The sequence below is a fragment of the Rhopalosiphum maidis genome, chromosome 2, assembly GCF_003676215.2.
Source record: "Rhopalosiphum maidis isolate BTI-1 chromosome 2, ASM367621v3, whole genome shotgun sequence".
NCBI classification, from domain to species: Eukaryota; Metazoa; Arthropoda; class Insecta; order Hemiptera; family Aphididae; genus Rhopalosiphum; species Rhopalosiphum maidis.
Genome location: NC_040878.1, coordinates 36,084,982 through 36,111,604, shown reverse-complemented (window position 1 = coordinate 36,111,604; position 26,623 = coordinate 36,084,982). Strand labels below are relative to the sequence as shown.

The 26,623-nt window shown below is 28.3% G+C and overlaps 2 protein-coding genes across 2 annotated transcripts; both read left to right on the top strand.

The window, feature by feature from the left end:
* Positions 1 to 3,748: 3,748 nt before the first annotated feature.
* On the top strand, positions 3,749 to 6,296 carry LOC113553218 (WD repeat domain phosphoinositide-interacting protein 4-like). Its single transcript, XM_026956422.1, has 7 exons — positions 3,749 to 4,046; positions 4,140 to 4,214; positions 4,304 to 4,487; positions 4,554 to 4,734; positions 4,794 to 5,002; positions 5,338 to 5,558; positions 6,099 to 6,296. The coding sequence occupies exons 1-7, from the start codon at positions 4,001 to 4,003 to the stop codon at positions 6,206 to 6,208; spliced, it is 1,026 nt and encodes a 341-aa protein (XP_026812223.1). The 5' UTR covers positions 3,749 to 4,000; the 3' UTR covers positions 6,209 to 6,296.
* A 779-nt stretch (positions 6,297 to 7,075) lies between these two features.
* Positions 7,076 to 15,426, top strand: LOC113551763 (histone acetyltransferase KAT8). The gene is made up of 7 exons (XM_026954226.1): positions 7,076 to 7,565; positions 11,592 to 11,703; positions 11,768 to 11,912; positions 13,637 to 13,855; positions 13,918 to 14,148; positions 14,215 to 14,459; positions 14,525 to 15,426. Exons 1-7 carry the CDS (start codon positions 7,373 to 7,375, stop codon positions 14,769 to 14,771), a joined length of 1,392 nt encoding a protein of 463 aa, XP_026810027.1. The 5' UTR covers positions 7,076 to 7,372; the 3' UTR covers positions 14,772 to 15,426.
* The last annotated feature ends 11,197 nt before the right edge of the window (positions 15,427 to 26,623 follow it).

Below are 26,623 nucleotides of genomic sequence, written 5' to 3'. Positions count from 1 at the left end.
TATTATTTTATTATTTCATATTTTGTAATCTGATATGTTTATCGGATGTTAGCTATCTATTAATTTTGTGGTATAAAAGTACAGATTAGATAATTTGACTCTTGATATAATTGCATTAATTTATGTGGCTCGCGTACATAGTCATGTTGGCCACTCCTGCTATAATAACTACAACGGTTTGTTTATTTTTTTTACATTATTTGTCAACAGTCAACGGATGAGTAATTATATGTACATTACGTAAATTTGAGAGGAGATTAAGAAAGACGAGGGCAGTGATGGGAAGCTTATAGTACATGAATTTAATAAAGTTATAAGGAGTTAAGATCTCTTGATCTTGATTAAGGTGTCTGGTTGGATTAGCTGTAAACAATTTTAAATATCTTTGGAAAATAAAGTTTTAGATAGAAAATTGTTTCATTCTTTTTGATAGAGGAAGTTTAAGTTACCATACAGAAAAAAATTGATTAGAAAGCTTGTATTGTCTTGATATTTGACTCTTTCAGTGCCCCAGGGAAAAATGCCGTATGACTAGATTGATTGTAGTAAATTTTGGTTTAACAGTAAACGCTTTGAGATATCCATGTTAGCCCTATTAAGGATAAGACAAGTGGTCTTATTAGAATTAAATATAGATGAATGTTAAAATTATTTCCTTTTGCTTTTAAGATAAGGTCCCACATTAAGTATCCTGTAAATCAGTGGTGCCTAACCCGTAAAGGTATATTCTGTGTGGGCCATCACAAATTTATAAATCAATTTTTTTAATTTGTCAATATACTGATCATTGTACTTTTATAATAGGTGACCCGCTCGGAGATGATTGTTTACCAAAGTGGCACGCCAAACAAAAAAGATTGGGCATCACTGCTGTAAATAAATAACTAAATAAGCAAAGGTATTTGGCTTTCCTTGAATGAAGGACTATAAAATTATTAAATCTAATTTCAGGATAGTCCTTTGATCTAAAGGTTAAATGTTAACATAATGAGAGCAGGTACATTTCAGTTAATAGATATATTTTTATTTTCATTACTCCAATGAGATAGGTAGCATGTGAGATAATTTTGCAGATGAATGGATCGGAATAGGTAAGTTTCAATAAGTGTATTTTCAGTAACATGTATGTAAGGTTTAAAAATAATGTACGGATGTACTTACATGCAATGTTGAATGTCGATTCCTTCAATTCCTTGCAAGACGCTGGCAAGTATAGGTATCATGATTATTGGAGAACATATAATTAAAATTAAGCTTAACTTTAAGGGACTTGTTTTCAATGCAGAATTTAAATAGAAAGTAGTAAATATTTTTTCTTAATTTGTATAGTAAACTGATGTGCCAGACCGAATCAAATGCTTGTGCAACATTAAGAAATACAGCTAAACAGTAATTCTTCGTTTCGAGGGCGGTAGCAATAAAATCTACAACTCTATGGAGTTGGTAAAAAGTAGTATGTTTTGGGTGAAAACCAAATTCAAATTTCGGTATGTCATTTTTTTTATGAGATACTAATAAATAACAATAGTCTCTTAACTCTTGAGAAAAAGCTTATATAAATTATTTAATATTAATTTTTGAATAATTAATAAGGTGATTTAACTCTCAACTTTAAATTATTATTTTATTGGACCCTTTATAATTCAGTTTAAATAACTTTTTAGTTATTAACTATTTAAAACTAGTTCTTACGGTTTATTCATAGAACGAATTATGATGGGGCGGAACTATTTTCGCCCAAAAATGACCCTTCGCTTTTTGCCCAAATATTTTAAAACTTTCCCTTTCCCTTTTTTACTTTTCGCCCAAGAATATTTTAGCACTTTTTGACCATATTCAGGGTTGGCCTGGGTACCCAAGGGCCCAGATAGGAATTATTTTTTGGGGCTCAATAATTTTATACTGTATTTTTGGATAGGCAACACAGATTGTGTGCACAAGGGCACAGGAACTATAATACGGCAAGGGCCCAGGCAGGAATCCTGACCCTCTAGTCCTGGCCAAGCCGACCCTGACCATATTTTTATAAAACACACTTTGGGAATCACTTTATTATTTATTTGTATGGATTAGTTTTACAAAGCCATTTAGTATTACTCAGAAGGCCAGAGAGTATTCCACGGGGAAGCGACTTTTATTACTCTCCAAAAATATATTATACATTTGTAGATATTATAAATTCAAAAAAAAATATGACCAATGACATTAATTATTATAAATTATAAATTATTACTATAATTTGACGATTTATATTTTTTATATTAGAACATTTTTTTTAACAATACAATACACTATATATTTTTGAAAAGTAATAAAAGGAGGCGGCTCCTCGTGGTATTCTCTGGGTAATGCTAAATGGCTTTGTAAAACTAATTTACACAAATAAATAATAAAGTGATTCCCAAAGTGTGTATTATAAATATGTGGTCAAAAAGTACTATAATATTCTTAGGCGAAAAGGGTAAGTAGTTATAAATTTTATAACTCCACAAATATTTTTTATGAGTATCTGAGGTAACGAAGTTTTATAAAGTAGGTGCCATTAGTGCCATTTTATAGTTAATGAATGGATCTTATACAGTTGTATCCCATGCACTAAGTTCCGAGGCACATAATTATAATAATTATTTCCTTATGGCTTATAGTGATAATGCCACAAATTCTGCCACAACATAATAAAACAATTTTTTCCTCGTTACTCGAAATTATTTCGGGGGAGACCCCCCAGTATACGTGCCTGGTGCACGATAGAGGTTTAAATATGAAAAATAATATCGGGCATATGAACAGAATATGTTTTTTTTTGTTATTTTTACAAAAATAAAATAATTTGATCTACCATAGCAATTTTAAATCCGGCGTTCTTTTTGAGACACTTTTTATAAATAATAATTTCTCCTAAAACAATACTTATTCTCATGTTGTTGTAATTTAAAAATAAATAAGTAATCGTAGATACTTCAATAGGTACTTAAAATTTTCACCAAATTATTATATTATTATTTCTTAATTTATTATTCATAGTATCATTATCTAAATATTTTTAAAAAAATTGAGCTATTTATAGACATAATTTGTGATTTTCAATTTTTTTTAGTTTTTTTTTTTATAAACGTTAATTAATTTTTTTTCGTTGATAAAGGTTTAAACAAAGTTCTTCATAAGTCATAAGCTATCAATGCTGGCATTATAACTATTTCAGAATATTAAAGATACATTAGCATGGTTTTTTTTATAAAATATATAAACATTTGATATTTAAAACATAGTAAATATACTATAGTTTATTAGTCTATACTTCTATAATACAATATAGCAGACTAATTATCTATCTTTCTCCCTTTTTTTATTTTGCATATTTCAAGTATAATGCCAGTATAATTGCATATTTTTAATTTTAAACATGAAAAAATGCATAATATTCCAACGAAAATAGATAGTATCAAAAAATAGATGCCATGGTATACCACGCTGTTTATTTCAATTTAATAAAATTAGACATTTTGTAAGACCAAAATAATTTAAAAAATATAAAATATTACAACGACCGATGGTTGTTTTATAAATTGTCAACAAGTCAAATAATGAAATAACGTATCGGAGAAAATATGACAATGTGGTTGTTTAAATTGTGTAACACGACGTATTATCACAGAATTTTATTTATTATTCTACTTTTAGGTCTATGGACGCAATAGACTTTGCAGGTGCGCAGTAGTGCAGTACCACGGCTGTAAACATTATCTACAAACGTGCGCAGTACCACCGAACAACTACATACTACTGAATTACGTGTGAACGTGATGGATTGCGGTGATTACGATAACATGATTTACAGTACCCAACATTAATGACAAATTCTTTTGTTATTTGTGCGTTTTAGAATTTTTATTTTTTAAGGAGTTTTCGAAATTCGAAAGGCTTGGTGCGAACTGTGCATATATTATTATTAATATAAATATTGTCTCTATGACTATTGGCGGTCTCATACTATAAAAACATGAATGAAAAAGGCATAATCAGTTTAAGTTTCAATCAAGATCGTAGTGAGTATATGAAAAACATTTTATCTTGCTGCCTACTGTAGGTAGGTAGTTTTTAGACTTGACTGTAATCCCCAAATTGTTTTCATTTTTCAGCTTGTTTCGCCTGTTGCACTGAAACTGGCTTAAGAATTTACAATGTTGAACCTGTATCACCAAGAGAAAAGTTTGGTAAGTCAATGTCAAGTAACACAAAATGCTTTGGTGAATTTCTATACTACATTTACGATTGAAACTACATTATTTGTTGTGACTTATAGATTTTGGCGGTGTATCGAAATGTGAGATGCTCAATCGAACAAATCTTTTTGCCATAATTGCTGGTGGAAAATACCCAAAATATTCTCAGAACACTGTACTGATCTATGATGCTTTGTTGCAAAAATTTGTGATGGAAATTACTTGTGCTTCCAGTGTAAAATCTGTAAGAATGAGGAGAAATAAGTTAGTATAGACCTATAATTATCTTAATGAAATATTCAATGATATTATTTTAAATTTATAACTTAGAATAATAGTTGTAACTATGGACAAGATATCTGTTTTTACATTTCCTTCAGTTGTTAAACACATAATCAATTTGGAAACTCGTCCAAACCCGATGGGGTTGTGTGAAATCACTCCTTTAGAAACATCTACAAAGCAAATTATTGCATATCCTGGAAATAAAATTGGTAGCATTCATATTATGGTAATTATAGATAATATTATATTTCACAAAGTTATGAACAAAAGTAACTTTTTTTTTAGGATGTTTCAAATTTAGAAGCAACAAGTTCTAGCGCTCCGGCAATACTCAATGCTCATCAGGGAGAGATTTCATGTTTGGCTATTAATCCACTTGGTACACTTATAGCTAGTGCAAGTTCCAAAGGAACCTTAATCAGAATCTGGGATACTTCTCATAAAGTCAAAGTTGCTGAATTAAGACGTGGGTCAGATACAGCAACATTATATTGGTATATAATTTTTTGTTAAAATTTTTTTGAAGGTAACAACCATAGGCGCAATTTGAGTTTTAAATTTGGGGGGGCTATTATAATTTGCATGTATGTACTGTGTGTATGCTCCCTGAGATATATAAAGGTGGAAGGAGATATATACAAACCATTTTTTTTTGGAGGGGGGGATATGATTGATTTTGCAAATTGTGCTTATGGTAATAACATATATGAATTGTATTGATATAATATATATATAATATAATAATATATATATAATATTTATATATGATACAATTTGTAAAAAAAAAAACATAATATAATTAAATATTGTGTTTAATCTGTTTTTACAGCATAAACTTCAGTCCTAATTCAGAATTTTTATGCTGCTCAAGTGACAAGGGCACAATTCATATATTTGCAGTGATAGAATCTGACTTAAATCGCCGATCTAGTCTATCACCATTTAGTTTTTTCAGTTCTTACTGTCAATCACAGTGGGCTTTGGCTACTTTTACAGTACCTCCAGAAGTGGGCTGTATTTGTACTTTTTTGACTCAAGATACTGTTGCTGGTAAGAATAAATTGTCAGTTTTTTAAATATCTAGATAATTATTTAATATGTTTTTAATTATAACCATTCTTTGTTGATCTGTATAAGTACATTTTTTCTAATGGATTAACTATGTACCTTAATAAAATATAAAGTGTCAACAAAATCTAAATTTGAAAAATTTTGAAATAGCACCAATTCAATATTAATAATTTAAAACATTTTAGTCATTAAGAACGTTTTGTTTATTTTATAAAAATTATTTATTAGGCAGTGCAAGAATTATTCATATAAATTTAATATAATAGTTACTATAGTGTGATTATGTGATCCTGTTTTGTGATTCGGATTTTACTTCTGATTTTTGACTAAGCAAAAGCTGTCATTTCCAGTATTGTGTATCTTTGACCATATTATTGATGTTGCTTGGCATGTATAACTGGCTATTTGCCAGATTTTCAATTCACTTTTTGCAATCAAATAAACTACTATAAGACAGTTTGCTTATATATTATATAGATTATTTTATTTTAGTATAGTTACATTTAACTTATGTTGCAGCTATTTGTCTTGACGGTACTTATCACAAGTTTGGATTTTCTAAAGACGGTACTAGCAGACGTAGAGCGTTCCAAATATATTTACACAATTGTGAAGATGAAGAGATTTAAATTTTTTTTTTTTTTACTTGGAATTTTCTATTATATTAATCTATGTACCATAAGTTGCTCCTAATTAGTTTTAAAATAAATTTATGTGACAATCGTGTAATAAAAGATAAACATTTAATTGATTTATATTTTTTTTGCTTATACATTATGTGTAATACAAATGTTATACTTTTTTTGGTTTTAAAATTTTAATTTAGTTCAAAAATAATGTTTTTTATATTATAAACATAAACATATTATTGATTACTGGAAATTCAAAAATTTTTTTGTTATAAATTTTCCATATCTTAGATATTGTAATTAATGTAATTATTTGTTTTTAGTTTGGTGTTTAATTTTAATGATGAACTATATTGTACGTTGAATTCAAATTTTATTACGTTATATATTTTATATATAGTTATTAAGAATAATTTATATTGTACGTCTTTTCTGCTATAATATTATGTAATAACTATTATCTTGAAAACAATTATAATTTATTGATTTTGTCTTTTTTTTATGTGGAATAACATAAGTAACTGTTGTCTACTGCGTAATATTTACGTGTATACTTTACTGTACAGAGATGTGTTTATTTTGCAAAAAAAAAGATACTTGAGATGATTATTATTATTATTACATCGTCAAAAATTATCCGTATTCCGTCTAATATTATATTGCGATTCAAACGATCTTAACTCGTTTGGCTATCGTTCTTTGTTCCATGATGGAGATCTGGGGCATTAATTTATTCTGTGACATTACGTTGACTTTTCGTTCCATGACTGTGGTGGCGAGGTCGTTTGGGCGGCGCTACGGTGAGGCGCGCTGGTCGGCATCGTAGCCTGGATGGCGCGGGGTGGGGCGCGTAGCCCAAACAAAGCCGACACCGCCCGTACCCGACGTGCGCCGCTCTCAGACTTGCGAATCGTGCCGTTGTAGACTGTGGTAGAGTAGCGAGGACTGGCTGCAGCGCATCACTGAAGCTACAATAGTAAATAGCAGTTGAACTCACTACTACTGTTGTCGTCGCATCATCCTCGTGGTTACCGGTTATGCCTCCGCGCTAAAAATCGAAACGTATATAATATTCTTATTAGTATTATTGTTTTGCGATAATCCCGCCACCGTCGCGCGCTTTTTTATACACGGTATCGACTTGGCCATCGCCCGGTAACTATTATGGTCGTGCATCACAGTGCGACGTCCGTCAGCATGGAGGTGGATCCGCCGCGGAACGCCAACAGTCCGGACGATCCGAAAACTGCGAACGGTTCGTCAGAGAACGAGAAAGCCGAGGACTCAGAATCGTCGGAAGATGGGCCGTTAGACGTAGGTGAACACTATCTGGTTCGCCGGTACGACGACTCGTGGCGTGAGTACACACAACCGGCTGGTTGATTATATCTATTAAGAAATAGTATCGATAGGATGAGACGGTCGATCGATCGATGGGTAAATAAACATTTTTGCTATCCTCCGCAATCTCCGCCGGGAGCCGACCCGGCCGGTGCCGCACAACGTGATTTCAGTGCATGTGTGTGTGCGCGCGAGTCGTTGGTCTTGCGCCGCGTTCGTGCGGGTGCGGATGAGGAGCTCTGCCGCCGCCGATCGCTGACGAAATGTTGTGCAATCTATAGCCGTCGGCCGGCGCGCAACATGTGCGGTCGTATGTACACACCGTACACGCACGACATGATTATTATTATTTACGACCGACTTGTCGGGCCGACTGTATGTAGTGTGACTAAAATCGACATCTGCGGCGTTAAATTAGTCGGTAGCCCGGCGAATGCGTAGCGCCGCGCCTGGGTCGTCGACTCGTTGTTCTTTTGTTCGTTTTCGTGCGCGCCGGCGGGTTCCAGCGCAGTCCTGACCCCCCTGCTTTACTTGCCACCCATCTGTTCCCCGCGACCGTTACCATCACCACCGCCGTTGTTGTTGTTGTGATGGCGGTAGCCCGTCCCTCGACCTCTAAAACTTCAAAGAAAAATAAAACGTAAATAAATAAGTACGCGATGACGTTCTCGGGCCGCCGAGGCGCGTTCACGACCGCCGCTGCTTGCGTTCGATACCGTTCGGCGGCGTTCTCGCGCGTAATTTTCGCCCGCGCAATTTTTCCCGCCGTCGCGACCTCACTTGCATATTATGCCAGCGCGTCGTTGTTATTATTGATATTGTTCCGCTACCGTGGTCGCGCGTTTAGTACTTGCGATTTGCCGAAACGAATTTTTGCCATTTTCCATGATTTTTTTTACCCGCTTACTTCTTGAACATCATCTTCCAGCGAGTGAATAAAGCCTGGGCTCACTTCGTTTATAAAAATTAAACCAAAAAAGCGATTTTGGTTTGACTCAAAAATTAATAAAAATAAAATCTATAACACTGATTTTTTTTTATATTTATATTTAAAAATATTTTTCAACTTTTGAGATAATGATTGCTTTATGTAGCGGGTTCATAATGTTTCACCGTGAAATATAACATTTAACTCTCACACCGACAATTGTTGTCGTCACACAACGCTCGTTTTGTGTCAATAACTGTTGTTTGTAAAATATAAGTTAATAATAGGTAATAGTTATATTAACTTCAATTTTAATATAAAACTGTAAAAATTTTATTTCGCATTTTCTTTTGTGTACGGGGGTTTTTTTTTTTACGTTAATAGTATATAATTAACACGTAATAATTCTGATACTAATTTGGAGAAAACTAGATTAAAATTGTCCTGTTCGAAGATCTTAGGAAAATAAAGTTAAAAAAATTGACTATCCTGTGTTAAACGTAATATATTATGGTTTCTCTATTTTCTGTTTGGCGAATCAATAGGTTAGATGTGCGTGCCCCCACCGCTATATTATACCTTCATATTTATAACATTATTTTATTAATAATTAATGATATTATATTACATTCGTTTATATTTTGTATTTTTGATAATCACGATAATGAATACGTTTCACAAACAGGAAGAACGATAAATACGCGTGGGTAATTGTTGCCGTTGGTGGCTGTCAAACCCCTCGTACATATCAACCATCGTACTATATAAATATAATATTGATATTAGAATGTAATATTCAATGTCGTATCTAGACTTGATATTTTATGTCCGTTTTTCGTAAAAAATAGAACGTATATATCTAATTATCTACTATTTTTATTTGTATTCCAATATTCTTTTGTTACTACTATATTAGGTTTGTGGTATGTATTCATTGTCCATTGAAAGAACTCCGAGTAGATTAACAAAATTCGGTTTTTCTACGCGACACCCTATCACAGTAGAACCAGGGTATCGATGGCATGGTGTCGCGTGAGGTCTTGCAGAATCTGTATGTTCTCTAGTTGGTAATATAGGTAATATAATAGATGAATCGTACACGGGTATACCCATTTACAAGGATAAATAATAATTGCCTTCCATTATATCGAAAACTCGAGCGAAATATTTATTCGCGCATATAATAATTATATTAATAATAATATGATCACATTGATCACAAGCTGTCTATTTTTGGACTATTGTAGTTAGTAAAAATGTCTTTAAATGATTAATTTTTTTAAATTAACTATAAAAATATACAATAGTGACATAAATTAAAAAATGTATAGTACCTAAAATATTTTATTGTATTATAAAATAAAAATAATTTTCTCGTTTATTTTTTTAAGAAAGATTTTATATTGTAGGTAATGTCTTATGAAAAAACAAAACAAAATTAAATTATTTTACATATACATGATTGTGTATCTATACTATATAGACTAAGAGGAGCCTATGTTGCTTAACATCCACAGGTTTCTAATGAGTAACCCTAAATTCCCTGAATTATTTTTTAACAAATTGCATTTAAAATTATTTTATAGTTGGGATTTTATGTAGGTAATTGAAAACTTAATTTTGTATGCACAAATTATTGTTAATATTTCATTGATTTAGGTATATGTAATAAAAATGTGTATCTGTTTTATAAATTTATTAAAATTAATTATTTTTAATTATATGAGAGTGTGGTATGAGAGAATAGTCCAAAACTAAATTATTATGGCACTCTTAATTTACTTAAAAAGACTGCTATATTATTCGTTTTTCTGAATCTGTCCATTCAGATTTAACATCTTAGTGTCCTTCACGTCCTTTCTTCTATAGTCAGCCACAAGAATTTATAAGAACCAGTAAAACACGCTTGTTTGATACCTACAATTAAATATATAATTTGTTTTTAATGCATTTTATCTAGGTTCACAAAAATGTATTGTAGTTATGGCACGGGTCTAATGTGCATATATTTCACGTCTGTGTATTGCATTTGTTCTGAAATTATTTGTATTAACTTTTAAATGTATTTAGTAAGCAATTAATAGAAACCAATACAATTTATTTATCATTTTCTTATTAATTATGCATAACAGATTGGTATTTTGATTTTTTTTGTATTTATAGAAAGTATTTTTCTGGTAAATTACAAAAAAAAAATGAGTTTCAATCACCATAGAAAACTTTTTTAAACAAATAATTGGATTTTCAACTATAATTTTAAAAAAATGAATGTGCTAATATCTTTATGTTTGTAACTTATTGATTCGTATCATATATGATGACCTAGGTACTTATCATAGTATAATTTAGGTATCTGTTGTTACTACTTTCATAAAATAAAATAAAATCTAAATCAAAGTTCAATTTTTTTCTTACATTTTAACAATTATTATATGAGTAAATATATGATGTCATGTTTAGTTCTATAGTTTTTTCCTGTTATTGATTATCTGCTTTATGATTGATTGTTTTTAATAATTGTTTTATTGATTTAAATTTAATTGTAATGACATTTATAAATAAGACAAAAGACAAGTTATTTATCTAATATTTAACCTACTCTACCTACTTTACATTTATAACTAATAATAGGTAATATTTTTATGTTAAGTCTTGGACATAATATCTTAAATATTCAATATCCTAGTTGGTGTTATACTGTGTTATGTTCTAGAAAAATATAAATAAGCATTTTAATTAGATATAAATAATTTAAATATTATTTTATATGCTCTTTAAATTTAGAATTATTAAAACTTTATGGACAACAGAAATATTCTAAATATAAAAAATATCAATGAGTTTTTTAGTAGGTATTCTAATGCTGCTTTATAGTTAAATAGATATCTATTAAATTAAGTGTTTATTACCTGCTGCTATACTAATATACCTACTTGGTAGAAAATATGTAAAAAAAAAAATTTTTTTTCTAGATCTTAATCCAGTTAAAATTATATTTGATTGATTAAATTAAATAACATGAATGAATCATATATTAATATATTATATTTATGTATTTATATAACTAAATATTATGTCACGGATTAATATAATATGTCTTTATCTATTAATTAGATCCTGCTGAAGTCTTACATACGAGGTTCAATGATACAGAACATCTTTTTGAGTATTATGTACACTATGAAGGGTACAATCGAAGATTGGATCAATGGGTGCCTAGAGATCGGTAAGAACCATTTAATTTTGATTTTTTTCAGCAATTAAAAGTAAAACATTATATTATGGTTTAGGATAATGAATTCAAGATTTGATATTTCTGAAAAAAATTGGAAACAAAAGGATGTGAATAAAAATTTAGATCTTTTAAATCAATCAGACAGAAAGATCACTAGGAATCAAAAACGAAGACATGATGAGATAAATCATGTTCCAATGGTAAAAAATATTTATTATATATTTTTTTTAATGTAATATTATAACTATGTCAATCTCAGTGATATAATTTAGATTCCACTAGATATACATTAATATCATACATTGTGTGTTAAACATTTTTTGTTTATCATTTGGCCTATGTGATAATCAACACATTCAAGTTTATTAAATACTGTTATTTAAGTTAATGAACTTCTTATTGAATAAATAATAATAATGTAATATTTTATAATAGTATTAAATCAATACATATTGTTAACATAGTTAACTTATTTTATGGTAACCATATTATCAAATTTGATATTATAAAATGATATTAATACACTATTTGTTTTTCTCTATGACGAACAGGCAATATAACAAATTTATGTTCAATGAAACTAGTATTATATATAATGATAACTTTAATATATGAATGTATCAAACTTTTATTAAACTTAAAGCCTAGAATATTATCTGTGTTTGGACTTTTCTGTTATTTTACAATATTTAAATTTTTTTATGATAAATAAGTATTTTTAAACTATAATATTTTACATGCTTATAATTTAAATGGAAATAAAAATATGTTTAAATAAAACCAACAAACAAACATAGGTAACAAATTTGATAATAGTTAAATTAACTAATATAAATTTGTCATCTTGTGCATGGATTAGAAAGAAAAGTAATAAATGATCACTGACATATTCTTAGTATCTTTTATTATCTTGCTATTTAAAATTGGCTTGACTATTATTATTATTTTAGTAGGTTCCTCAAATACCGTGTGTCCCAGAAAACGGTACACTTTATCACTCATTACCCTTTAAATATTTTTCAATTCTGTTTGCAAGACATTAAACTAGACTAATGGATCATAAATTCCTATGACTTACAATTTTTTTAACTTATATTTTATGCAACACAACTTCATTTTTTTTTTAATGGCAATTCCTATTTTTAATATCATTTTGAATTAATCAATTTTTTTTCAAAAGTTATAGCTAGCTCTGACTTTATCAATTTTGGGTTTAGAATACGTGTTGATAGATCAAAATTGCTTGAAAAAAAATGATTTTAAAAATAGGGGTTGCCATTAAAAAAAAATGAAGTTGTGTTGCGCATGCGCAAGTACACAAGTTAAAAAAATTGTAAGTCATAGGAATTTATGATCCATTAGTTTAGTTCAGTAGTTTTCAACCTTTTTAACTATAAGGCACACATCTTCTACAAAAAATTTCACAGCACACCAATCCATATAATATGTAAAGCATATTTTATATGTATACATATAAATACATACTAATAAAACTATTAACAGATTTTTACGGCACTCTTCAAGAGCGCTCACGGTACATTGGTTGAAAACCACTGGTTTAGTTTATCTTCCTGCAAACAGAATTGAAAAATATTTAAAGGGTAATTAGTGATAAAGTAAACAGCTAAAATATTAATTAATAATTATTAATAAGTTGGATGACTCTGTCAGGAACACTTTATAATAAGCAAAAAAATAAAGTGATAAAGCGTACCCTGTTTTCTGGGACACACGGTATATGGTAGTCTGCATAAGATATTGTGTATTTAAAAAATCAATTGTTAAATTGTGAAAAATTTAATACAAAAAACTTTTTTTTTAATATTTATAAATTGAGTTAGAAAATAATTATTGCCATTAACAAGGATTTCATTTTATTATTAAATAATCATACAAATATTAATATTGAATTTTATTTTACTAGTCTTATGCAGAAATGGATCCAACTACAGCTGCATTGGAAAAAGAGCATGAGGCAATAACTAAAATAAAATACATCAATAAAGTACAATTGGGAAAGTACGAAATTGACACTTGGTATTTTAGTCCATTTCCAGCAGAATACCAAAAAGAATCTAAAATTTGGATTTGCGAATACTGTTTAAAATACAGCAAATTAGAAAAATCGTTCAAGTATCATATGGTTAGTGTTAAATTAAAATATTAGTTATTTTTTATATATTTAACAAATTTTTAAAATTTTAGAGCCAATGTACGTGGAGACAACCACCTGGAGTTGAAGTATACCATAAAGGATCATTATCAATCTGGGAAGTGAATTCCAGTCAACACAAAATGTATTGTCAGAATCTTTGTTTATTGGCAAAGTTGTTTTTAGATCACAAGACACTCTATTTTGATGTTGAACCATTTTTGTTTTACATCCTTTGTGAAGTTGACAAAGTTGGTGCCCATTTAGTTGGATATTTTTCTAAAGTATGTTAATTAAATTAAAAAAAATATATTCTAAATTGTAACATTCCTTTTTTCATTCAATTTTAGGAAAAAGATTCACCAGATTGCAACAATGTAGCTTGTATATTAACAATGCCACCATTTCAAAGACAAGGCTATGGCAAACTATTAATAGCATTCAGTTATGAATTGAGCAAGTTGGAAGGACTTGTAGCCAGTCCTGAAAAGCCATTGAGTGATCTTGGTAAATTGTCATACAGATCCTATTGGTCATGGATACTGTTGGAAATTTTGAAAAATGCTTGTGGATCTTTATCAATTAAAGACTTAAGGTATATATTTATCAACAATCATTGAGAACGAGAAGAGCTATTAAGAGTTATGTAATTTATTGTAGCGCGATGACTAGTATCACCCAAACGGATATCATTTCAACGTTACAGTCCATGAACATGGTAAAGTACTGGAAAGGTCAACATGTGATTTGTGTGACGCCAAAAAATGTCGAACAGTTGATTAGTTCAGAGCAATATAAACGACCTAGATTTATATTGGAAGGAAGTGCTATAAAATGGACACCAAAAAAGTACAATCCTCGCCCAGGACCATCTAGACATTCAAGATCCCAATACTTAGCTGGATAAAGAAATTGCTGCAGATCCTGTGAAATTATTAACATTACCTAGTAGTCATTTAAGATTTACCTAATGTAAATAGTTAAAACTTTTTTACATATATATTTTAATATATATTTTGGGAAGGTTTAAATGACAAGGGCAAACATCAGTATTGCTGTTCGTTAAGGACTGTTATGGATTATTGACAACAAACATTGAATTAAAAAAATTATACATTCTCGGAATTTTTTATATATCCGACGATTTGTTAGACTGTTAATGGGTGGTGTTGTAAATGATTTATGGCGAACGCAATTGATGTGACAGGGCATCAGTCTTGCTAGACTTATGGTTGCTCCCTAGTACCCTATGGTGTTAGTCTTGCATAGATACACTTATTATTAGGGTTTAGCGTGATAATATATTTGCTATTTTAATTAAATACCATATTATATTGTCCCTTGTCATGCCTTTTCATCATGTGATAGTATTTTATTTTTGACTTTTCCAAGTACACGCTTAAGACATAAGTTGACATTTTAATTATCTCATTGTATTTCAATAATTTTCTATTTTATATCTTTTGTATTTCATTAATTAATGTGAATGTGCTTATGTTTTAGCGTAAACAAATAAAATGAATGCAAACTTACATTAATTTTGCATTTAATTTTAAATATGATTTTCAGGATATTTTATTATACTTAAATAGTATGTATACATCATTCCCTATATCAGATCTTTGTTTCATATACCTCTTTAGTTTCCTTTTTTAAATCCGATAACTATTCATATTTCATACATTTATTGATATATGCTGTTAGCTACACAATAGCAGTCTTATATACTCTGTTTATGAACTAGTAGCTTAACTAATGACTGCGCTAAGCTCTCAATGCATCTCATTTTCATATTTTTTAAATTGATGTTTAGAGTTATGTTTGATACTTTGATTTAAGAATATTGGTGAATCATTCGCTTGGTTAATATTGATATTGGTTAAAAAATAAAAATCTTTCTTTTCAATTGTGAAATTGTGTGAAGTAAAACTTAAGATTTATAGTAAATATATATTATATATCCACATTATGATAAAAAAATTATATTTGTACTGTATTATTATCGAGCTGTTGGTGCAAAGTGAATCTATTATTAATTAAAGTTATTGCATTTATTATTATATTCCAATGGGTTTTGTTGAATATGACATGGTTTATGTTTGTAAACAATTAGATTACTCTTTCTATTTCTTTTGTATTGATAGTGAAAACTGTTAAGTTTTTGTAAAAGATTTGGTATAAAAATAAGGTAATATAAAAGTAGCTGATGCTTATGTATACTATAACTTAAGCAAATTAAATATACTTAGTTCACTGTTGAAATGTAGTATGATATTTAGTATATCTACTTCAATTTGTATTATACGGTAAACTAATCCTATATTTTATAATTACTCAATAGAAATGTGAATACAATTAAGAAATATTAAAGAATTTATTGTCCATTATTCTTCCTAACATTTTAATACATAACCATTTCTATATTATTTCTAAATCTTTACTATTTGTTAATTTTTTTTCAAAATTAATGGATATTCATCTATGTTCATCTATAAGTTTCTATATAATATATAATAATTATGCCTGGAATTGTGTAATTTATTCAAACCTAAAATGTTTCAACATTTTTATATTAATCATTTTATGCAAGGTCTATTTTATTTCTACTTAATTGTAATCAAATCTCACTGATTTATTGTATATTTTTCAAGTTTGAGTTCATGATACAATTCATAAATTATTTCTTAGTAAGAAATCTTAAGTTGACTAATGATATAAAGAACTTAGTTTGATATATTCTTATATGATAAACAATGAATTTGTGATCGTCAATGCTCATAATTTTGTTTTATCTGATAATATTTTAATCAGAAGTAGGCATAATTATATTATTTGATTCCATTAATGTTCAAATAAAAAAATAATAAATATTGAATTATATATATATATAAAATCACCTTTTATTATCTATTATGCCATCCACTAATGTTTATGTGTGATCATACTGGTTTACTTATTAGTTATTAATGTTGTTACTTATTATAACTTGATTAAAAATTTACTTTAGGAAAATTATTCTTTTAGAATTTAGATACCATTAAATGGGCCCACTTGTGCAAAAATATCACTTTATAGTTTTACCTCCATAAAGGTCTTATGAATTAATTAATGTGATACAAATATTGTGTTATCTAAACTATATTTAAAATCACTGGTAGTGTTGCCGCATCAAATTTTAAACATAACTATTAATTTTTATTAATTCAATTTATAGTTAATATCTATCGTTTTGAAAACGTTAGAAAACTTGCTCTAATACTCATTGAATGAGATATTTTACATACAATTTATAATAAAATATATGTTTGGATATGTGTTAAATTTACTACCGTACCTACTCTATATTGTTATAAATTTTTATAATCCTGCATACATTTTTGTAAATCATGTTTTACTTATTTAGTCCAATTTTAGCCTCTGTTATTTAAATTTTAAACCTGGTTTAAGTTATATCTAGGATAAATTTAAACAAGACTAGGTACCTAGTATTACTACAATTTAGACATTTTGTCTAAATGGTTCTTGTAGACAAGGCCGTAACTGAAAAATAATTTCGGGTGGTGGGAGAGGGCAACATTCAACATTTTTTTTTAATATAGATATTGAAATTGTATAGTCAATAGATTATATTTACCAGTTAAATGTGGTTACTTTTAAAAATTTCGGGGGAGTCCGGACCCCTTGGACTCCCTCACAGATACGGCTTTGCCTATAGCTAAATTTAAATTTTGTACAGAATGGTATTGGTAAATGTCAGAAAAAAATTGTCGATCAAACATACAATTTTTCTAATTCTGATTTGCAAAAAGCTGTTGCTATCGTTAAGAACGGTGTTTAAAGTCAGCGTCACGCAGCTAATCAATTAGGAATTTATTTTGAAGACTGCAACAGTCAACAGAAAAAGAAATGAAAAAAATTTGAAGCCTATTGGGAGACCTTGTGTCTTATCTAAACTAGAAGAAACTATGTTGCTAGACGGACTAGGTATAAGTTGAGAAATGGGGATTCCCTTTGACGTCAAAAAACATTGCTTTTATTGTAAAAAAATATTAAGACACTGAAGATCTTAAAGAACTAAGAATTGCCATGTATATTCCGATAAATGACGAGCATGCTCAATTTTAAATGTACATCGATTATTCGATTAATTTGATTAACCCATCAGGCCGTAACAAACTAACGGTCTATAACAGGTGTCAATGTCAAACAATAGAAACGCTTTGGAATTTGGAGACACGCATACTCGTAACATTAGAATCACAACTCCAGGAAGAGTGGTGGTAGGTACTATACATGTAAGACCTACGACTACAGATAATTTATTTGAATTTTTCTTCGGGGATGTAAGATATTCACATAATTTATTGGGTTCACTAATCACTATTAATGAAAAAATTAAAAAAGAAGAGTACCTATACTATAAATGTAAGACAATTTGCATTTTTTGATAACTAACATATTAATGATTTGCCCAACATAAAATTATAATATATTATTATAACATTATGTATGAATACTTAACAAAATATGATTTAACTAAAAAAAATATCAAAAAAATAAAATACTAGATAAATTTATAATTTACGATCCCATGGTACTCATAGGTTTAGCCTAAATACATTTACAACCTTTCATTACATCCAATCATACAGTTATTGTGACTACCCTATAGTCAATATACTACTGTTTATTTTTTAAGATAGGCAATTGAGTAGTCTAAAAGATAAAATAATATAAGTAGGTAGGTCTACTGAACAAAATTTATAAACTTAACTTAATAAAACTATATACAAACAATATTTTTTTACCCGTGTTAAATTTGGGTATTCGTGGACTTTTTTCGTTGGACTTTTGTTCGGGAATTTCTAGTTTGTCAGAGTTGAAAAAAACAGGTTTTTTTTTAAATAATATAAGACAAACATTATTTTTTTTATTTTAAAGTTTTGTCTTGTCGTTTTAAATAATTTTTATTTTTAGTTTATAACAATTAATAATAATGCATTGTTTCGAGTATAATATATAGTTGGTAAGTATATTAAAAAGTATCATCATTCTTATTTTATCTTTACCATGGTTGTATACAATCAAAGATAAGATTAGAGAAAGACGTTGGAAAATGGTTGGACATTCCCCGAGACACCTAGAAGAATTGCATAATATAATATTAGAGGGTATGATAGAAGGTAAGAAAACTGCAGTACGTCCTCGGAACTCTTATATAGGACAAATTAAATGTGATGCAAAAGTCAAAACCTTTAAGGAACTTAAAGAAAAGGCGAGTAATCGGTCAGAATGGAGAATTGGAGTTGTAAACCAATCTTCGGGTTGAAAAAAAAAATGGTTGTATGTTTATCGTGATCTACTAATTAAATGTATATTACTCCTATTTTATACTTCCAATTTCCATAGAAAAAGTTATAATATAATATTTTTATGTTTTTTTTAACGTTTATCAATTTCTTTAAGACACATTTATTTTCAACCCTAGCGTTCGTACATTTCATTTTCAAAGTCTTCAAGACTGTTTCATAATATCTATTTGGTCTGTAATACGCCAATACATTTTTGTAATATTTATTATAAAAGAAGAAACGCTTTGTGACAAAGTATGTTGTAAAAAAACTTCAAACAAAAATATAGAAGTGTTGTTATGTAAAAAGTTTACAACAATAAATCACTGATATTTTTAAAAAAGTAAATGTGTAGGTTTCTAAATAAAAATATAACGTGTCACGTGTGTAGAAATCGTATAAGTACTACTTACAATTATAATAATTCTATGTAATAATATAATTTTGTTAAAATAAATTCAATAATACATAATAAATTTACATAAATTTGTTTTTTTTCTTTAACTATTTTGTGGAATAACCACAGAATTCGTTTAATCATCGTAGTGAGAGTTTCTTGTACATAATGTTATATTGATATCGACCAGTACAAAATATATGTTTACGAGCACTAAATCGATATCACATAACAGCTTTATGATGTTTATAAAATTATAACGGTAGGTGTGTATAGGTTAGTCAAATAGATATTCGTATTTTTCTTTTTACCTTCCTTAAACGAGTCGGTGAAATTCTTTTATTTTTCGACGCTATTTCGGCCCACTCCCTGTAGCCCCCGAGAATAAATGTCTCGGCCACCATCATACGTTTTATACGCTCCGTATACATAGCTAGGTACCTACACGTATCAGGGGCATTGGCCTCGAGTCTTGTTTGATGAGAGTCGGAAGGGGGTGGATTACCGTATAATTTTCTGATACGGATAATTCAGTTTATATTTTACTAACGCATTTTTTAAATTCACTTTTTCAATTTATAAAGGTTGTGTTACGATTAGTAATGTTAAATAAATACCGATAGATAGGTAACTATGATATTTTAATGATAAATTATGGGAAAATTAAAAAAAATGACTAGTCAATATATGATAATTTGTAATTTAATCAAAATCTGAATAAAAAATATAATTGAAATACAATAATATTCGATTTGTTTTATTTTAATAATAATTATGCAGACTAGTTAAAATCACATGTACAATTCTAGGATTAATTTAATTACGTTTATTGTGAAGCTTGTAAGGTATAACCTGTAAGATGTTTAAAATAACCAACTATAGTTTCTTACGTTCTTTGATTGTTGTACATATTATATAATGTTGAAATAATTAAATCAATGTAACCATAATAAGTAGCTACTCAATAGTTTCAAATAAAGAACGATGTAAGTTTTTATTTACAATAAACCTATTGGTATTTAGTGGTAACTAGTAAGTGTTAAATAATACGGAAGTAAGAAAAAATCTCATTACGTGACCGCCGATAGATTAAAGAAAATAAAGTTAGCCCTTTGCCACCGTGGAGTCGGTGCCTATGCCTATTTCTTATAATTTTATTATTAATCAAAATTAATTGTTCTGATACACTAATTCTCTAGGAGTTATGAGAATAAAAAAAAAACAGAAATGTTCAAATTATATGTATATTATTAATAAATAGTGGTAATATGGTTATCATCCAAAACGCTACCAGGGGCGTAATTAAGGGGTGATGAGGGGGATAGATTCCCCCCCAGGGCCCAGAGCTTATATAATATGTATATTTATTTATTAATTTATGGGATTATGTGTTTTGTTGTGCTGACATCACAACAAAATATATTAAATATAAATTCTATCCATTATATAAATCTATAAATAGGTATGAACATGGAAAATACTGATAATAAGAAAAAACCATAATTAAAGATTTCTTTAAGGCTGTTGAAAGCGAACCATTTTTAAGGGGTTATATTTAGGCAATATTCGATGTCTATCGTGAGTTATGTGTGACTGTGTGTGTTGTAACTGATCATTAGTGTGCGTGAGTTCCCGAACGCTTTATGTAATTAATGATAAACTACGGGTAAGATTCTTTGAAATCAGTAATGTACATACGCGCAGTCACACGTTACTAAATGTTGCGATAAAAAAAAAGTTTTTACATGAAGATCCAAAAAAAAGAAAAATTTACCAAGTACTGAAAATCCGATATTAATTTTGAAAACATATTTGAATTCCTTATTCTCTTTTCTACGTTATGTAAGAAATGGATTTTCAATTTATTAGTTTATTAATTATATTTCTATATTAGAAATTCTTTTGTAAACAGTACAAAGAAAGAACTATATACATTAAATTATTTACAAATAAAATAAATTTAATATTTTAATAATTATTATTTAATTTTAATATATTCAATGTTAACATTTTGAAGAATTTATTATAATGTTGTACAGGTACTAAATTGTATAGAATCTTAAAGCAACATTTATTAATAGATTTTGACATTTTGTGTACCTATATAGTAGTAGAAGGATTTTTGATAAAATAGAATTCTTAGATACCACTCACCACTGTACTTGAAAATCTAAGTATATTGTGTGTAAAAAAATGTCTATCCCCCCTAAGACAAATTCCTAATTACACCACTGAAGGCTACAACCGTATACCCGTGTATTTGTTTTATTTTCTTTCCTTGGTAAACGCATTTAAGAATTTTAGCGTTTTGGGTATACGCCGTATACCCACGTATACTCTTCACTACACCACTGATTGTATATGAATATGATATAAAAATAATAAGTATTACATTTAAATATTTAATCATAGGTATATAAGTAGCAGACGATTAAATTACAAAAAGTAATTGTTTTAATATTGATTACCCATGACGTTATACTATACTTTAATCCTTAATAGCATAATACATTAATACTAAACTATACATTTGTTACACATAATTTATAATATTGGGAGTGCTGGAATGAGTGGAATGTGTTTAAATTGTTATAGAGTTTTTTATAACACTACAATATATAATATTGTTATAAAAAAAAAACGAGTTACTAATTTGCAAGTATATTAAACTTATTATTACTATTAGATACAGACATTCATTTATTGGCACTTGGTAGTGACGTATTTAGAAAAATCGAACGTAGGAAGGGAGGCACAAACATTTTTTTACTATTAAAAATATCAACATATTATTAAATGGATTTTGTACCTATAAATTTGTTCACATTATTAAATACAATGTATTATTATTATTATTTATATTTATTAATACATAATATAAGTAGGGCTCGGATTTAAATGCACTTAAAACCACACAAATATACTCTAAAACAGCGGTTCCCAAACTGTGCACCGCGAGCATTTTCTAAGGGCACCGCGGTTTACGTAAAATTGATTATCAATGAGTATTTTTTTGTTCTGTCTTTCGTGTTATTTACAGCAGGGCACCATGGCTAAATTGGGTCCAATAAAAGGCACCGTGGAAAAAAAAGTTTGGGAACCGTTGCTCTAAAAAATAGCCAAAAATGCCCTTAAAAAATGCATTTTACCAAAAAAATTACCTTAAAATGCCGTACATTTTTTTATTCAATTTGTAATTTATAAATAAGCTATAATTATTATTTATTATTTTATTAAGAAAAAAAAAACTGAACATTTGAAATGATGACTTGATGCTGACACGAATATATTTTGGCTGGTTTGGGGAAATATTATTCATTCTAAACATACCGAAATATTTATTAATATGTATGTAAAATTAAAATTCTAAGTAAGCCTATTGTACGAGTATTTACTAAATTTTGGAAGGGGGCGCTAAAGGGTGCGCTTATTTTTCATTTGCATTTTTATTGTTTATAACTGATTGCAATGAAATGTATAACTGCGTAGAATAAAAATGAATTTAAAATACCAAATTTAATAAACAGAATTCTGTAGATATAATATAGATTCTAACATATACGGGATAGGTCTTGAGGCCCGAGGGCAGAATGTTTTTAGTTGGCATATTATACTTCAAAATTAAGTCCTAAAATAATACTTTTTAGAAAAATAAAAAATATGTAAGTACGGTCGAGATTTACAGCTTAATTATGTGACAAGAACTATGTAATTACATTATTTTCAAAAAATAGGTACATCATCTTTATAAAAATAATAATGATAAATTGGTTAAATATAAATAAATATTTTTAAGACAATGGTATGGTTGTTTATTTAGTGGCATTAATATTCTTGAGGGAATAAATTATATTATTATATAAGCTGCATACCTTGCAATTCTACGATCGTAGTCTATGTTCATTTATGCTGTACTTGCTGCAGCAGAAAATGCACTACTTAAATACCACTTTTCATTATTTGAAGTTTCTGTTTTTGTAAATAAAAGCGAGTCATTCGTTTAAATTGCAAACCTAAATAGGAGGTATCAGGTGGGAACACCGACCACCGTGGAAAACTGTGAAATTATTACACTGCTTCGAAGAGATAAGACACCAAAGCGTAAGTAAAACGATTTTTTAAAAAAAAATATTTTTATTTCTTGTTACTTCATGAATTTTAATCGACCAGGTAATGAAAAAGTTTAAAGTGACTTAATTTAATGTTTTTTCTTATAGAAGTAAGGTAATCTTTTAATATTGAATTAAATATGTTGGTATTAAAGTATTAAAAGACATTTTAACATTTATTATAAATGCGTCAAACGGCTCAAACAGTATACTGGTTAAAATGAGTTGCTTACACTAACTAGGTCAGTAAATAAAACACGTTTCGGATATTCGTTTCGCATTTTACTGCTCCAAATAGTGGTTTTTTCGAAAATAGAAAAAACACATCGCTGTAGGTACCTATATTATATTATAACACTGAGCAGCGAATTCTACAATGTCTGTTTCGCGCCGCTCAAAATTTAAAATAAGATACGCATTTACTGGTTATTTAGAAACATATTATTCTGTGCAAATATTTACTTTGCAATTTATTCGGAGCTGTTCTTTGAATGAGTGCCGGTATCCACATTTTTAGATTAAAAACCAGCGACGTGGAAAAAGTCTGTAAATATGAGATTGAGATATTATAAATACGTATCTACAGCATAATATCTAGACTACCTATATCGAGGTAATATTACAAAAGTTTTTCTCATTCTTCTAATTTCTATATATATATTCTATAATACACACACACACACACACACACACACACACACACACACACACATATATATATGTATATAATACGTTTGAAAACTCTTAATTACTGTATGGATAGTTTAATACCTATATATGGAACAATAAGTGATAACACTTATGTACATTTATATAATGTAAAATAACTAATAACTTCATTAATTATATCATTATCGTTTGTTAGTCCTAATTATTTTTAATGGCTGTTATTGAATACTCTGTACATATTACAGAAAACGATTGGCGGCGAATAAAGTAAGAAAACAATTTTGATACCTTCTTGTACGTACGACGTATAATATTTAATATTCATTATTATAATTATATTATCTATATTATATTCATTATTCACACAGTTATGTCTTCATAATAGTTCATATTTAAATGAATTTTCGAGGTTTGGTTATACAGAGAAATTCACTAATCATTCCCAGTGTTCTCTACCATATTTTCCTTTAATTATGCATTTATTCAAATTTGGATTATTGGAGTTGCAAAGAAAATTTAAGGCCATATTTCAAATTAGGTACTGAAATCTGTTATGCCATTTAAAGTTCTACGGCGGCATAAACTTATTTTTTCAAAAAAATTAACTTTTTTGCTGTAAGCTGTCAAGCAGATGGTTTTTGTTTTGAAAATTGTATATACCTAACTATCTAAATTAAATTTGAAGGGGTACCTATAGTTTTTAAATCATTAATTTACTTTTAAATACATCTAATTGCTATAACTACAATGACCATAGTAAATAATAATAGGTCTGAAAGTTGTGGGGTCTATATAATAATTTAAAAAATATATTAATTAGTATTGACCTATAAAAATTGTATAGTTTGTAAAAATTACTAGAATAATAAATACTTGATTAGATATTTTATGTATGACCAATTGACTTATAACACCTATGTATAAATACTGAATGACGAAGTAGTGTATTTTTAAACATATTGATTAGGTATCAACTATCAAAAATTACATACAATACCTATGTACATGTTACTCCATGCTCGATAGATATTAATTATTGTTTATAACTTTAAAAGCGTAAATAATAATTAATAAAAATGAAATGTCTTAATGAACACTTATAAGTAATTAACACTTTAATAATGATATGATAGACAATAGTAGATAAAAGGAACGACATTAGAAATGTTTATTTTGAGCAGGTGGTAGTCGGTAAAGGGTAAATCCCTTCAAAATGGACATAATTTTAACGTTCAAAAGGACCAAAGTTGTGGATTTAGGGATAATATACTGACATGGTGGTTAGTTTAAAGGAAGACTGCTAAGTACAAAATATTTCAATACACCCTATTCCTCAATATAGATGTAATTATGACCTATGCGTCTATGCCCTATGGGATAATATTATATCTCAGAGGCTAGCGAGAGGGAATGAAAATGATAAACTTACTTATGTTAATAGTTTTAACAGAAGAGTTAGATAAAGAGATATAGAGTGCAGAAATGTTTGAAAACTAAATCTGGAGTCTTTGAGAATAAGTTATATATATATATATATGAATGTCGAATGATCGGGATATTAAATAAAAATATATTATATAATTTCTATTTTGTAAAACTGAATTATAAAAAAGTTTAATTTTAATTAATATCTTTTGATATTGCACTTAATAGTATTCACAAAAATAAGTTTTATCTATATGATTAAAATATAATATTTTCAAAGCGTTATTTTATTTTATTCTTTTACTTCATAATTCAGATCACGGTGGAGCTTTTAATTTCCATATTGGGTTTTTATTTTTTCTTGGAAATCATTTGTTTTTAGTCGTAAAAATGTAAATTTATATATATTTTTTCCTTTATAAATTTAGATATTTTAGAAGCACGCGTGTGTAATTAGTAATTACTAAAAAAGGGTGAAGCATTTTAGGTATAAGTATAATATTAAACGTATATAATTGTATAAATAAAAACCTAGACGGTTATTATATAAATAATTTTTAATATGTATATAATTTGTATGAATTATGATATCACATATTTCAACTTTTAATTAGTATTATCACATGCACAGAATACCTATAATTAATACAAATAATCAAATAAACCTTTGTATACAATTTTTTTATTTTTTTTGTACAAAGTCTTGATTTATCTGACGGAAAACGCGTATCTGGCGATGACTAATAAAAATATTGTAATCGAAATATCAGTGCCCATTGGACCATCCATCATATTGTACGTTTGTAAC